The 13,988-nt window shown below is 39.3% G+C and overlaps 1 protein-coding gene across 4 annotated transcripts in view; it reads right to left on the bottom strand.

The window, feature by feature from the left end:
* Positions 1-13,988, bottom strand: part of FAM120A (family with sequence similarity 120 member A) — a 103,597-nt gene that overhangs the window by 79,864 nt on the left and 9,745 nt on the right. For all 4 annotated transcript variants that reach the window (XM_082469610.1, XM_082469609.1, XM_082469612.1 and 1 more), the window contains exon 2: positions 3,281-3,527. In XM_082469610.1, the coding sequence (XP_082325736.1) occupies positions 3,281-3,527 (247 nt within the window). The remainder of the gene's footprint in view (positions 1-3,280; positions 3,528-13,988) is intronic.

The following is a 13,988-nucleotide window of genomic DNA, read 5'->3' as shown; positions in this document are numbered from 1 at the left end:
TCTGTAGATTATCTTTGTTAGTTTCAGACTTTGCAATATGACTTCATAGGACCACCTCATTTGATACACCACATAAAACTTCCACACAGAAATTGAGAATATTTCCTCATCTTCTAATACAAAGCAACATACAGCAGGCAGACTTCTTGCAGCTGCCTCAAGTACAACGTGAATTTCCAGTAGAGGCTCAACAGCATTCAAACTGAATAAACTGCATAAAAACCTAAGTAATTCCCCAGCACAGTATTAAGGTCAGTCTGATAATGCCAGATGCCAAATGTCAATTTGAAACAAGTTTTCATGTGTTTATGAGAAACTATAGTTCAAACTGCATTCTGTGAAGTAGGTTCAACGGCAGAGGCAGAATCTATAGTTATAAAATCTAAGGGAGGTTAAGTGACAACGTTTGCTGCCTGTGACACGGATCAACACCCTCCTCCCATAACGTCCAGCACCACCCACAAATAGATGTACAAAGCACAGACTACAACAAGTGCCATCAAGAAGTGCCAATCAGCTCTACGCACTATCACCAGGGCTGTGTCACAAATAAGAACTGTATTCAGCTGAGAAACTACATTTTGCGGGGAACATTCTCCCTTCAGTGTAGTGCTTGGATGCCTGATATACTAACATCTTTGGTTTGTTAGTGGTCTTGATACAATTTAAAAGCAGTAATTTCCTAAATAATTCTGTAATTTTTATATTATGATTTAGTCACCTCCACACTAAGCAGATTCATTAATCAGCTGCTAACAGAAAACAAAACAATGCTAATCATAATACTCTAAACACACAAATATATGATACAGATGTACCGAACTGTCATTATGTCCAGAAGAGCAAAGGTAAGTCCTAACTGTCCAGTTACCGAGTTTTGTACTGCTTTCCTCAGCTCATGGAATGTATAGAACTTTACTGTTAAGTATTAAGTATCTGAGATTTGTTTTTGAAGCTTCTATCTGAAAAGATATTAAGCCAATTCCAACATCAAGAATAGTCTGTTAAATACCATATGCTAACACATATATATGGAATCTAAAAAAAAAAAGGTTATGAAGAACCTAGGGGCAGGACAGGAATAAAGACGCAGATGTAGAGAATGGACTTGAGGACACAGGGAGGGGGAAGGGTAAGCTGGGACAAACAGAGAGTGGCCTGGACATATATACACTACCAAATGTAAAACAGATAGCTAGTGGGAAGCAGCCACACAGCACAAGGAGATCAGCTCAGTGCTTTATGACCACTTAGAGGAGTGGGATAGGGAGGGTGGGAAGGAGACGCAAGAGGGAGGAGATATGGGGATATATGTATATGTATAGCTGATTCACTTTGTTATAAAGCAGAAACTAACACAACACTGTAAAGCAATTATACTCCAATAAAGATGTTAAAAAAAAAAAGAATAGTCTGTTAAAACTTGGGTCAAATACTTAAATGAGTATTTCACTCAACCTTTCTAAAACAAAACATCTTATATAGCTATACTTTCTATTACAAAAAGGAGAAATTATACTTTGTATTAAAAAAAGGAAAAATAATCTTTCTCATTTGAGGACGTTGAAACTTTTACACAAAATCTAAACTAAAAATGCTCACCCAATTAAGCGTTTAGCTATAACTTGCCTAAATTTTCTGAAGAAATTCCAAGCCTTAACTTATTATTAAATTATTCACAATGTTACTACTGTTTTTCATTTCTTTTACTATTTCACAAAATAAGTTAGCTAGAAAAGTATTAGTTGGCATTATCTCCCAAGAAATTTATTCAATGTTTCCTTAAATAAGATAAACAAATATCCTTCCCAAATTAGTTAAGGCATCCATATTCTAAAAGCATACAATTTTCCCATTCATTTAAAGTCAATTGTGGTAACATTTAAGTAAATATGAAACTTTCATAATGTGCCCATCCACTCCATCACTTTTTAACATTTGAGGAAATATCCTTTTATATTTTAATGTCTGAAAATATGAAAGTACTACATATATTTAGAAATTAGGTTTTAATCCTCCAAATCCCAAGTCCCAAGAGTTCACCAAGAAAATGGACAGAAAATAGCCAAGTACTAACTTAAAGACATGTACTTGAGATTAGATCCAAATAAAGACAACTTGTAAAATCAGAAATTTTTTGACTGATTTGTAGTTATACAATTTGAAATGTTATCACCAAATAATATATGAAAAATTATGGCTCTCTCACTATAATTTCTAGTTGTATAAAACTATTTTGGAATGTTTATAAAAAATCTGATAATTAGGAATTTCTAAAAATAACCTACAATATAATCCCCCTCTTAAACATGACCAGATCAGCACTGCTAAGCACTACAGGATAGAAATTGAGAGAGTACAGTAAGATCGCACTTTTCTGGAGACCACATATCTTTCAAAAAGGGCCTGTGTGTCCCAAACAGCCCTCAATCCCATCACTGAAATTCATGGATTTTACTCACAGGAGGGCTTTGCTCAGAACACATTTACTTATACTGTGGACATAATTTTTACAAACTCTGAGCAAACTAGAGCCGGATATTCAAGTAGCTAGAAACGTGTACATTCCAAGCACAAGAAAGGGAAGTGGACAGAAAAGAAAGAAATAACTATAAACTATAGACATAAAGTGATAAATAAATATATTACTTATTGCCAAGTTATTTTTAAGAGAAAGAAATTAATATATAAAATCTTAGTTGAAACCAGATTTCATCCTTTCTAGGTATTCAGCATAAGGAATTCCTCCAAGGGAGTTTTTAAAGACATTTATACATTTACTTAAGATGCAGGCATTGGAAACAGGGTAACGTAATTTTTTTTTTTTTTTTCCCTTTTAAAGTAGTGAGAATCCTGAAAATGAGGGGAAAACATGACAGTGGTAACTTCATAGCATATTTTCTTCTATAACAAACATAATTTGTGCCAAAGGTTTAAATGTTTAATTTTCATAAGTGAGACTGTGTTAACATTTGTAATTTTTAAATGTCATTTTCCCCAAACTTTAAGGGCATTTTTTTTCACAAAATTAGTTTATCGGCCTAGATGGAACAATACATAAACAAACACTTAAGAACAAATGAAGCACATTTTCAGTGACACCAAAAAATAATGAGTAAAGAATGTTACTGAGGAGAAGCCCAGCCCATTCCCTGGTTCTTTTAAATTTAAGTACGATACTATCCAAAACATTCTAGCATTGAAATTAAAAAAAAACAACAACTGTATGTTTCGAGTATAGAACTCCTTTATAAAATGAATTTTCACACTGCCCACCTACCTAACAGAGCAGCAAAGATAGGGAAGCGGTTTGGGTTCAGGTCCAGCTGCTTGGCAACCTCGTGCATCAGATATTGGCTTGTGGTGAGACTTTTCCCATTCCGGCTCAGTTTTAGGGCATGGGCACTGAAATAGTAGGGGATGTTGCACAGGGCATAATCAGAGTCGTATGCAACTAAGCCGTGGAAGCCGTTTTCTCTGCAGAAACCGATCACTTCTTGATGATGATCCTCGATGCTCTGCGCAACCTGTGCAAGTGAGAAGACCACTTCGTCAGAGGCCAGGCACCACTGCAGCATGTGCTCAATACACAGACATATCTGTACAGAACCTGTAAATTCCAGATATGGAAGATATGCAAGAGAGCCAAACAGTCAAAACTGACAATAATAAAGTAGGCAGCACATTGCTCAAATAAGAAATTTCAGTGGGAAATAATCTCCTGGTCAGTAACTTATGATCCCATCCAGACTGCAAATTAACTTTCAATTTCTTATCAAGTTCAAAGATCACCCTGCTTAAAAATACACAATGCCAGGTGGCCCCTGTGACAGTATTTTGAAGGAAAAGAGACAGACGGGGAAAAAAGAGACAGAAGAGGAAAATAAAGAAGTGTAAAGGAAGGAGACAGAGAGAAGCCAGCCACTCAGTGAAAACAAAATAATTTCTTCAAAGTAAATCAAAGCAAATAGGTGAAATAACCAGAAGGATTAAAAAAAAAAAAAAAAGCCAAGTATTATCCATCACCGACCTACTAGTTACTATAGACCCTGAAGTATTCAGCATATGGGTAATAATAAGAATGAACATGTTTACCCCCAAATAATTGTCACGTGTTTATTCTGTGCAAAGGACCATGCCTGGTGGTGTGGCACCAGGTTCAGGACAACTGTGAAGGCTAGGTCTAAATTTACTGCCTTTTTAGTGATGAAAACTACAAGCTGAAGCTTCTTTACTTCTACTGGCTCTCCCATTGTGAAAGGTCAACCCCATCTATCTCAGGTGTCTGTCACATACTAAAGAGGGCAGAGAAGCAACGCCCACAGGAAAGCAAAAAGCCCCCGGAATTTCTCTATTCCAAAAAACATACCAAAGGGCATTGAAAAACATTTTCCTAAAATTATCTATATAAAGTCAAAGACAATTCCTCTCCTGCTGTTACCCACACTCATTTATCCAACTAAAATTTGGCAGGTTTTTTTTTCCCCCTACAATGGATAAAGGTATTTTAGAAAACAGAATTTTAAACTTAATTGAGTGATTCAGCTGTGGAAAATTAACTCTCCATAGAGCCCTAAAGGTTAAAAACAAGTGCCCTTAAACATAAATTTCTAGAACTACACTGCCTGATTTGTGGCTATATTGAATTAAAATTAAAAATACATTAAAAATTAAGTCCAAGTGTTCAATGGTCACCTACTAGATGGACATCATTGTAGAGTTACTCTCATCTCTCACTGACTTTCACCAAATTTTGTTAGAAAGTTAGTTATAATGAAAACTCAGTGGCAAAGCAGTCCTTTTAAAGATGCATATTTAAAGGAAAAATAATTTTTTGCATTCTCTTGAAAAGTATTTTGATAAAAATATTTTGCGTTACAAAGAAAACAATAACAACTTACTGTTCTGTCTTAGGATGATGCTGTTTTATCTCAATCTAAAAATAGAGTACTTTCACTAAAATAGAAAACTACAGTTAAAATTTTTTTTAATTAGCCCAGCTTCATCTAGAAATGATAATCTCCAAGTCCATGCCCTCCACCTCAAATCATTTCATTACACAGAACTTTATATTTACAGCAATGTCTTAAGGCATTTAAAAATCACCAGCAATTCCTGTTTTCCAGACATCTTTAATATTAAAGTCTGCACAATCGTCCTAAGAGGCCCTGAAATGAAGAGAGGTTGTGAGTTACCACCCCCTCACTCCAGTCCCCTCGGAGGAGTTCTAGAAAAGGCAGCATGGCTGCTTGCTTCATAGAGCCAGATATCCTGTAGAGGAGATGGGGCAAAATTAAATGTATGAGTTGAGTACAGTACAAGCTATATTTTGCAAGAGAGTTTATTAACCTATTCTTCCAGGACACTGAGGCTGCCAGCAGTTCAGAACCTAGCTCTGCCCAGCTCCAGGACAAGAGCGGTCCAGAGACTCATCCTCCCTGAACACCCACTCTCTGCATGCCTCACAACATATTACCTCATTACCCTCACAACAACCCTTGGAGGGGAAAGAAGGAGGTAGCCCTGTGTGGTTACTCAGTGGGGTGTGCAAGCAGGGGAACAGCAGGTGTACTGACTCAGAGCTGAGTGTGGTGTCCGCAGCTTCATCCCAGAGACCCAGGGGAAAGCAGTAGGTGATGGAGTCAGAGTAGGCAGGGACAGATCTAATCTGGCAGGTTTTCAAGGAAGGCTGTTGGCGTTGTAAAACAACAGGCAATATATTTCCAGAGCTGTAAAGCACTCATACTCTTTGACTCTGGAGCAATCTTACGCCAGGAAATAGAGCCTAAGAAACCAACGTATCTGATAAAAAACGTTGGGAGCATAAAAAGGGTGAGGGTAGCCTTCTATGGGAAAAATAAGTTAACATTAAGGAGCTGGGTAAACACAGCAACTACACAATGTTGTGGAGAAACTTGAGAAAAGCTTAGAACAAAATATTAAACAAAACCATTTCAGAATACAATATCCGCTACATACAACCACATAAAACTGCACCTGTGGGAAAAGACTGAAAGGGAGTAAGCAAAAACTAACACAGTTGTGCAGGGTGGCACAATTATGCTTAAAAAAAAAAAAAGAAAGAGAAAAAACTTTATTTTATTTTATTACTTTTTTAACATCTTTATTGGAGTATAATTGCTTTACAATGGTGTTAGTTTCTGCTTTATAACAAAGTGAATCAGCTATACATATACATATATCCCCATATCTCCTCCCTCTTGTGTCTCCCTCCCACCCTCCCTATCCCAATCCTCTAGGTGGTCACAAAGCACCGAGCTGATCTCCCTGTGCTGTGCGGCTGCTTCCCACTAGCTATCTATTTTACATTTGGTAGTGTATATATGTCCATGCCAGTCTCTCACTTCGTCCCAGCTTACCCTTCCCCCTCCCCGTGTCCTCAAGTCCATTCTCTACGTCTGTGTCTTTATTCCTGTCCTGTCATTAGGTTCTTCAGACCATTTTTTTTTTTTTAAGATTCCACATATGTGTTAGCATACGGTATTTGCTTTTCTCTTTCTGACTTACTTCACTCTGTATGACAGTCTCTAGGTCCATCCACCTCACTACAAATAACTCAATTTCGTTTCCTTTTATGGCTGAGTAATATTCCATTGTATATATGTGCCACATCTTCTTTATCCATTCATCTGTCGACGGACACTTAGGTTGCTTCCATGTCCTGGCTATTGTAAATAGAGCTGCAATGAACATTGTGGTACATGACTCTTTTTGAATTATGGTAGAAAAAAAACTTTTTTAAAGGAAAAAAATCTAATAAAAAGTTGAAACAGCCCTCATATAAGCCACACCCACACTGGCCACCTCTATGCCACCGCACTGGGGGCAAATACTCCTCCTTTCACATCCATCTCCTGCCAGACAAGGCACGCAATTCGCTCATCTACATATCAAGGGTCTAGCTTGGTGCCTGGCACACAGTAAAGACTATTTATGAAATGAAAAACTCTGGGGGGGGGGTCCCAGTTCAGGGGCCCCAAACAGTCTTTAAATTATCTATAAAGATTACTATAAACTCTAAACAGTAGAAACCAACAGCCAGTAGAGCCTTATAGAGCAGTTTCATCTATCTCTGGAGAGTGGAATGTAGCGCTTTCCACAGTCACCTCCCTCCACTGACCCTTCCCCAAACACAATTCTTCGTTCATTCAGAACACTTGGTTTCAGCCTGGCATTAATAAGCAAAGTGAATGAACTATTAATAATTCACTACAAGACTAATTTGCAAATGTTAATAATATCTTAATCCTCCCCCAAAGCACACCTAACATTAAACAAATAGCTGTCTGCTAGAATTAATCTCCTAAAACAAAAGATAAAGGAACCCTGCCCGTAAGTAAGCACAGACTTCAAATCTAAGGCAAGGTGTATAACTGAATCACTTTGCTGTACACCAGAAACTAACAAAACATTGTGTTAGTTCAATCAACTATACTTCAATAAAGAATAATAATAATAATAAAGCAAGGTGGAGCAATCTGTGCCCCTTGTCGTGCTCACCTTTCCTATCTCAGGTACCCTGAGGGATATGGATGGGGAGGAGAACCAAAATGTACAGGTACGAGTTCTGGCTTGATGTCCAACCTGCCTAGCTAGGAATGTAAAATTAATGAATCTTTAAGGTTCTTTCAACTTCTGAAATTCTAGTAGTCTTCCCCACTGGTTAAAATCCATTTTGCCTTTATCTGAGGAAGGCTACATGGCATTAAAAACCACAAGGTAACAGAGATGCAATCCTTTCCAACAAGTGAACAGTGGAAGTGTGGTGTAGCAGTTACTCAGTTAGGGAAATAAAAACCCCACAAAACACCTAAATGAAAGAGTCTGGGTGATGGATACATGACTCTATGCATTTGTACAAGCTCACATCATTGTACATATCATACAAAGAATAAACTTTAATATACACAACTTAAAAAAAAAAATCAGCCAGCAGTCAGGGATGCTAGGTCAGAATGCAAACTGACAAATGTTTCGAATTGTATTATAAACTGTCTGTCACAGGGGTGCCAATGAACAACTCTGAAATCACTTTCACATCTGTTAAGGTTGGGGTAAATGGATGGTAGATGACCTCAGTGTCTCCCTATCAGAGAACGAGCTTACAAATGTGCAAAGGGAGGAGGCTAGCATGACCCTGTGGTGTTGGGTTAGCCATGGAGATGTCCGTAAGAACCCACAAGTAGATGACAACACAGACGGACAGGCACAGAAATCATTAGCGGTAAGTGTGTGCACGTGGATTAGTCGATAAACACACACATACATCTCCCAGGAGTCAGCAGAGAACCTAGGAGCAGCAACACCCCCGGAGAAAGAACATCTGTACCCCGATATGGTTTCTAAATACCATTCTCCACTAAAAGGCATGACACTGAGCCGACGCCCAGTAGATATACGGAAGGAGGGCACTGCACCTCTGGAGCAGTCTCCTCAAATCACAAGAAAATATCAGACAGCCCAAATTGGAGGCCAACCTACAAAATGCCTGATCAGTTCTCCAAAAGTGTTGAGTCACCACAGAGACAAGCAGAGGCTGAGAAGCTGTCCCAGATCAGAGATCACTAAGTAGACAAGACGCCTAAAGGCAACAGGGAACCCAAAAAGGATACAGGTGGAAAATGGAAAAAATCTGAATGAAATACATAATGCAGTTAATGGTACTGTACCAATGCTAATTTCTTAGTTGTAACAGTTGTACTAGCTCATAGGATGCTAAGACGCATGAAAGCTGAGTGAAGGATATTCAGGAACTCTCTGTACCCTTTTTGCAACTTTTCTATAAACCCCAAATTATTCCCAAGTAAGAAGTTTATTTTAAAAAGAAAAAAAAAAAAAAAAACACAATAGTCTACAACAGCGGTCCCCAACCTTTTTGGCACCAGGGACCAGTTTCCTGAAAGACAATTTTTCCACGGATTGGAGGCGGCGGGGGTGGGGTGGGGGAAGGAATGGTTTCGGAATGATTCAAGTGCATTACATTTATTGTGCACTTGATTTCTATTATTATTACATTGTAATATATAATGAAATAATTATACAACTCACCATAATGCAGAATCAGTGGGAGCCCTGAGCTTCCTTTACTGATAGAGTTTTGATATGAGTCTGCAAGCAATTGATTTTTTATGGTCTCTGTGCAGTCAAACCTCTCTGCTAATGATAATCTGTATTTGCAGCCACTCCCCAGTGCTAGCATCACCGCCTCAGCTCCACCTCAGATCATCAGGCATTAGATTCTCATAAGGAGCGCACAACCTACATCCCTCACATGTGCAGTTCACAGCAGGGTTCGCACTCCTATAAGAATCTAATGCCGCAGGTGATCTCACAGGAGGCAGAGCTCAGGCAGTAATGCGAGCCATGGAGAGCAGCTGTAAATACAGATGAAGCTTCTGCTCACTCCTCCGCTGCTCACCTCCTGCTGTGCGGCCTGGCTCCTAACAGGCCATGGACCGGTACCAGTCCGTACCCCAGGGGTTGGGGACCCCTGGTCTGCAAGACACTAACTGAGAGACTGTTTTAAGCTATTTCATCATGTGAACAAAGCACTGAAAGGCCTGACAGGCAAAGTCTCCGAGAGTCTATCATGTGAAAACACAACTCTCCACAGACAGTCCAACTAAGGGAAGTAGGAAAGCCCACCACAGACGGCATAAACCTATGAATGAAAGAATAAAGTCCAACAACCAAGAATACTTGTCAGAGGCCCACTGAACAATTCCTCAAGACTTATGTCAAAGAGCCTGGTAAAGAGTCAGGGGCAGAGAATTGGATGCGGTGCAAAGGAGACTCGATGCAAGGTTTGGGTGGGGATAGGAAAACACCTGGATTGCATCAAAACAGAACCTGAGAGGTAGTTATTTAATTAAAAATAAAAATTAAATCCCAGAGGTTAAGCTTCTAGGAATCAGGGTCTAACAGGGTATCGCTGTTCTTTCTCCTTTGAGTGTGTCTTTCTTCCGGTCTGAATGCCTTTCACTCCTGTTTCCCATCTCTTCTACTCACCCTATTCCCCGTGTTTTGTTTCTCCAATTCCCTGGGCTTCCAGCTCCTGGCTCAGACTGGGCACATTATGCTTAATGAAAATGGTATGTCTAGTTCTTAATTCTTATTTTAGAAATGAGTAAAAACTATGAAATACAATGTTGGGAAGATTATTTCAATTTGAACTCCCAAAGAGTATAAAGCAAGCTAAAAAATTAAGCTGAGACCTACCTACTCACAGGTGATAAAGAAAGGGTTAAGGCCTCCTATGAGAGTGAGCCAGACTTGGAATTATGCATAGCCTCCTCACAGAAAACCCCAGGCTAGTAACCAGACCGCCTACCACCTTAAAGGCACCAGGCCTTGACTGATTTTTGCCATGGCTGCCATCACCACTGCATCAAAATGCGACTTCAGATCAAGGGAGTGAAACCATAGAGCTCCTGTGTACAGTGCACAGAGCATTCGTCGTTTACTATTTTTTTTAATATATAAATTTATTTATTTTATTTTTTTATTTTTGGCTGTGTTGAGTCTTCGTTGCTGTGCGCGGGCTTTCTCTAGTTGAGGTGAGCAGGGGCTACTCTTTGTTGCGGTGCACGGGCTTCTCATTGCTGTGGCTTCTCTTTTTGCGGAGCACAGGCTCTAGGCGTGCAGGCTTCAGTAGTTGCGGCACGTGGGCTCAGTTGTTGTGGCTTGCGGGCTCTAGAGCTCAGGCTCAGTAGTTGTGGTGCACGGGCTTAGTTGCTCCGCGGCATGTGGGATCTTCCCGGGCCAGGGCTCGAACCTGTGTCCCTTGAATGGCAGGCAGATTCTTAACCACTGCGCCACGAGGGAAGCCCACTTGATACGTGCTTTGGTAGCCACAACCAGGCTGGGAACCACCAAACACCTCGCCTCACCTCTCCACCCATCCGTCACCAAGAAACATGGTGTATGCAATCAGTGTTGAAGATCTTCAGTAGCTGGCAAAACGCCCCATTTTTGGTCCCAATGAAGTATTTTGTATTTAGCTAGGGATAATTTTATACAACTATATATTTGCCACAGAATCCTAGTTAAATCTTTTTATCTCAATAGTTTTAAGTTTCATCATTAAAAAGGCAGATACATCAAAATTCAGTATTTTTTACAAAGAATAATGACTAAAAAATTCTCAAGCTTACTTTGTGAATGTAATTATTTATTAATGCTGAAAGCAGCTATGCGGAAAGTCCCACAAGAATGAAAATGTAACACCGTTATTTACTCCTAATCTCCAGTGAAGAAGCACTTGTACAGTGAGGTTTTGTGTCTCTGGCACCAGCTGAACTCCACTGCCTACTTTAATACTTTCTGTACTTCCATTTCTTCATCTGCAAAAATAATAGTACTCTCCTACCTCATAGGGTAGCTGTGATGATTAAATGAGTTACTACATGTAAACAGCTCAGAATCATTCATAAATAATAAGCACTTGATAAATGTCAGGTACTATTTATTTTTAAGTAAGCTACGTGAGAAAGGATCTGCTTCTTCATACTTTGCATGCAGGACCTGAAACACTATGAGTTGTCATAAAGAGATTTTCTGACACACAGATAAAAATATCATATGTGGTTTTTCTTTAGAATAATTTTGCAGAAGCTCAGGGAATAATGTGACACGTCCTTCAACCAGCTACCAGCCTTAAAAGATGTAAGTTAACCTGAACGTAAGAGGATAAGTCAACCTAAATTCTTTTGTTAAAAAAAAAAAAAAAATCAGGCTCTGACCTTTATCCAGCAGAATTCTAGACACTATGTGTGAAGTGGGTAAAACTTACTCAGGCTACTTACTCCCTACTCAAGTCGAGCTGAAGAGTGAGAACATGAAAGTCAACGCTAACTTGGTAGAAGATTTTTATTGTTGTTGTTTACTTTAAAAGAGCCATTTTAGTGTCATGACATATATTAGCAATGTCTCTAAAAGTAAATCTCTCCTCCTCAGGAAATCTGTAATCATGGCTGAATAAACGTCTTACCTTATATAGCTCTTGGTTATTCTATAAGAATTGGTTGCAGTAGTCTTAAAAGCAAGGAAAAACAATTTCTTTTAAAATAAGGGAGTGGCACATGAAAAGATTCTCAACTTCATTAATCATAGGGAAATGTAAATCAAAACCACAAGATACCATTTCACACCAATTAAGATGGCTACTAAAAAAAAAACAGAAATAAGCAAGTGTTGGCGAGGATGTGGAAAAATTGGAACCCTCACATATTGCTGGTAGGAATGTAAAATGGTGCAGTTGCTGTGGAAAATGGTATAACAGTTCTCAAAATATAAAATCACCATATGATCCTGCAATTCCATTTCTGGGCATATACTCAAAAGAACTGAATGCAAGGATTCAGACAGATATTTGCACCCCCATTTTCATAGCAATATTATTCACAATAGCCAAAAGGTAGAAGCAACCTAAGAGTCCACTGACAGATGAACAGAGAAGCAAAATGTGTTCTATCCACACAAGAGATTATTATGCAGCCTCGAAAAGGAAGGAAATTCTGATACATGCTACAACACGGATGAACCTCGAGGACATTATGCTCAGTGAAATAAAGCAGTTACAAAAAGACAAATTCTGTGTGATTCCATTCATATGATGTGCCTTAAGTAGTCAGATTCATAGAGACAAGAAAGTAAAATGGTGGCTGCCACAGGCTGGCAGAGAGGAATGGGGAGTTGGTGCTCAATGAGGACAGTTTCACTTTGGGAAGATGAGAAAGTTCTGGAGATTGATGGTAGTGATGGCTGCATAGCAGTGTGAATGCGGTTTCGCATCCGCTGATATGGAGGGCCGACTGGACTCACTGTACTACACCATTTTACATCAGGGACTTGAGCATCCTTGGATTTTGGTATCTGAGGGGGCTCCTGGAATCAGTCCCCTACATATACCTGAGGGAAGATTGTACTTAATTCCACTGAACTTAATTCCACTTAAAAATGGTTAAAATGGGCGGGCTTCCCTGGTGGCGCAGTGGTCAAGAATCCGCCTGCCAATGCAGGGGACACGGGTTCGAGCCCTGGCCCGGGAAGATCCCACATGCTTAGCTGTGGAGCAACTAAGTCCGTGCACAACTACTGAGCCTGTGCTCTAGAGCCTGCAAGCCACAACTGCTATGCCCGCCCGCCACAACTACTGAAGCCTGCGCACCTAGAGCCCGTGCTCTGCAACAAGAGAAGCCACCACAGTGAGAAGCCTGCGCAATGCAACGAAGAGCAGCCCCCGCTAGCCGCAACTAGAGAAAGCCCATGTGCAGCAATGAAGACCCAATGCAGCCAAAAATAAAATAAATTAATACAAAAATAAAAATAAGAAATGGTTAAAATGGTAAAACTTTTGTTATATATAGTTTACAATTACAAAAATAAAGATAAAAATTATAATAATAATAAGAGGGTGGCACCCCGTCTCCCTGTTTTCTCAGAAATCCTAGGCACTTAGCTCCAAGATATAACTTCCTCCTTGTCAAAAGAGAAGTTTTATTTTTCCTTTGGATAATGACATTAGCATATATGTAATGTATTATATCTGCCAGCCTACGTAAAAGGGTGAGATTTCTTCTTTGCAATCTCTTTAGCAGGTTGCCTGTGATGCAACTGCAATCTGTTTCAATGCTTATTCAATAATAAAACTGTTTCCTTTCTCTGTTAAAAAATTAAATAAGAGAGTGAATGTCCTAAAAGAAGTGCAAGTTAAACTTCATACATTTTTAAAATAAAATAATAAAAGGAATGTTGAACCAAGGGGGAAAGGGGTGGGGTGGGAGGAACTGGGAGACTGGGACTGACACATACACATTATTGATACTATGGATAAAATGGACAACTGATAGGAACATGCTATTTAGCACAGGGAACTCACCTACTGCACAGTGGTAACCTAAATGGGAGGGAAGTCCAAAAGGGAGGGGATATCTGTATGTGTTTGGCTGATTCATTTTGTTGTGTAG

This window comes from Balaenoptera physalus (genome assembly GCF_965194825.1).
Source record: "Balaenoptera physalus genome assembly, chromosome: 7".
In the NCBI taxonomy this organism is placed as follows: domain Eukaryota; kingdom Metazoa; phylum Chordata; class Mammalia; order Artiodactyla; family Balaenopteridae; genus Balaenoptera; species Balaenoptera physalus.
Note: the sequence above shows the minus strand (reverse complement) of the source record. Positions and strands in the feature narration are given on the sequence as shown.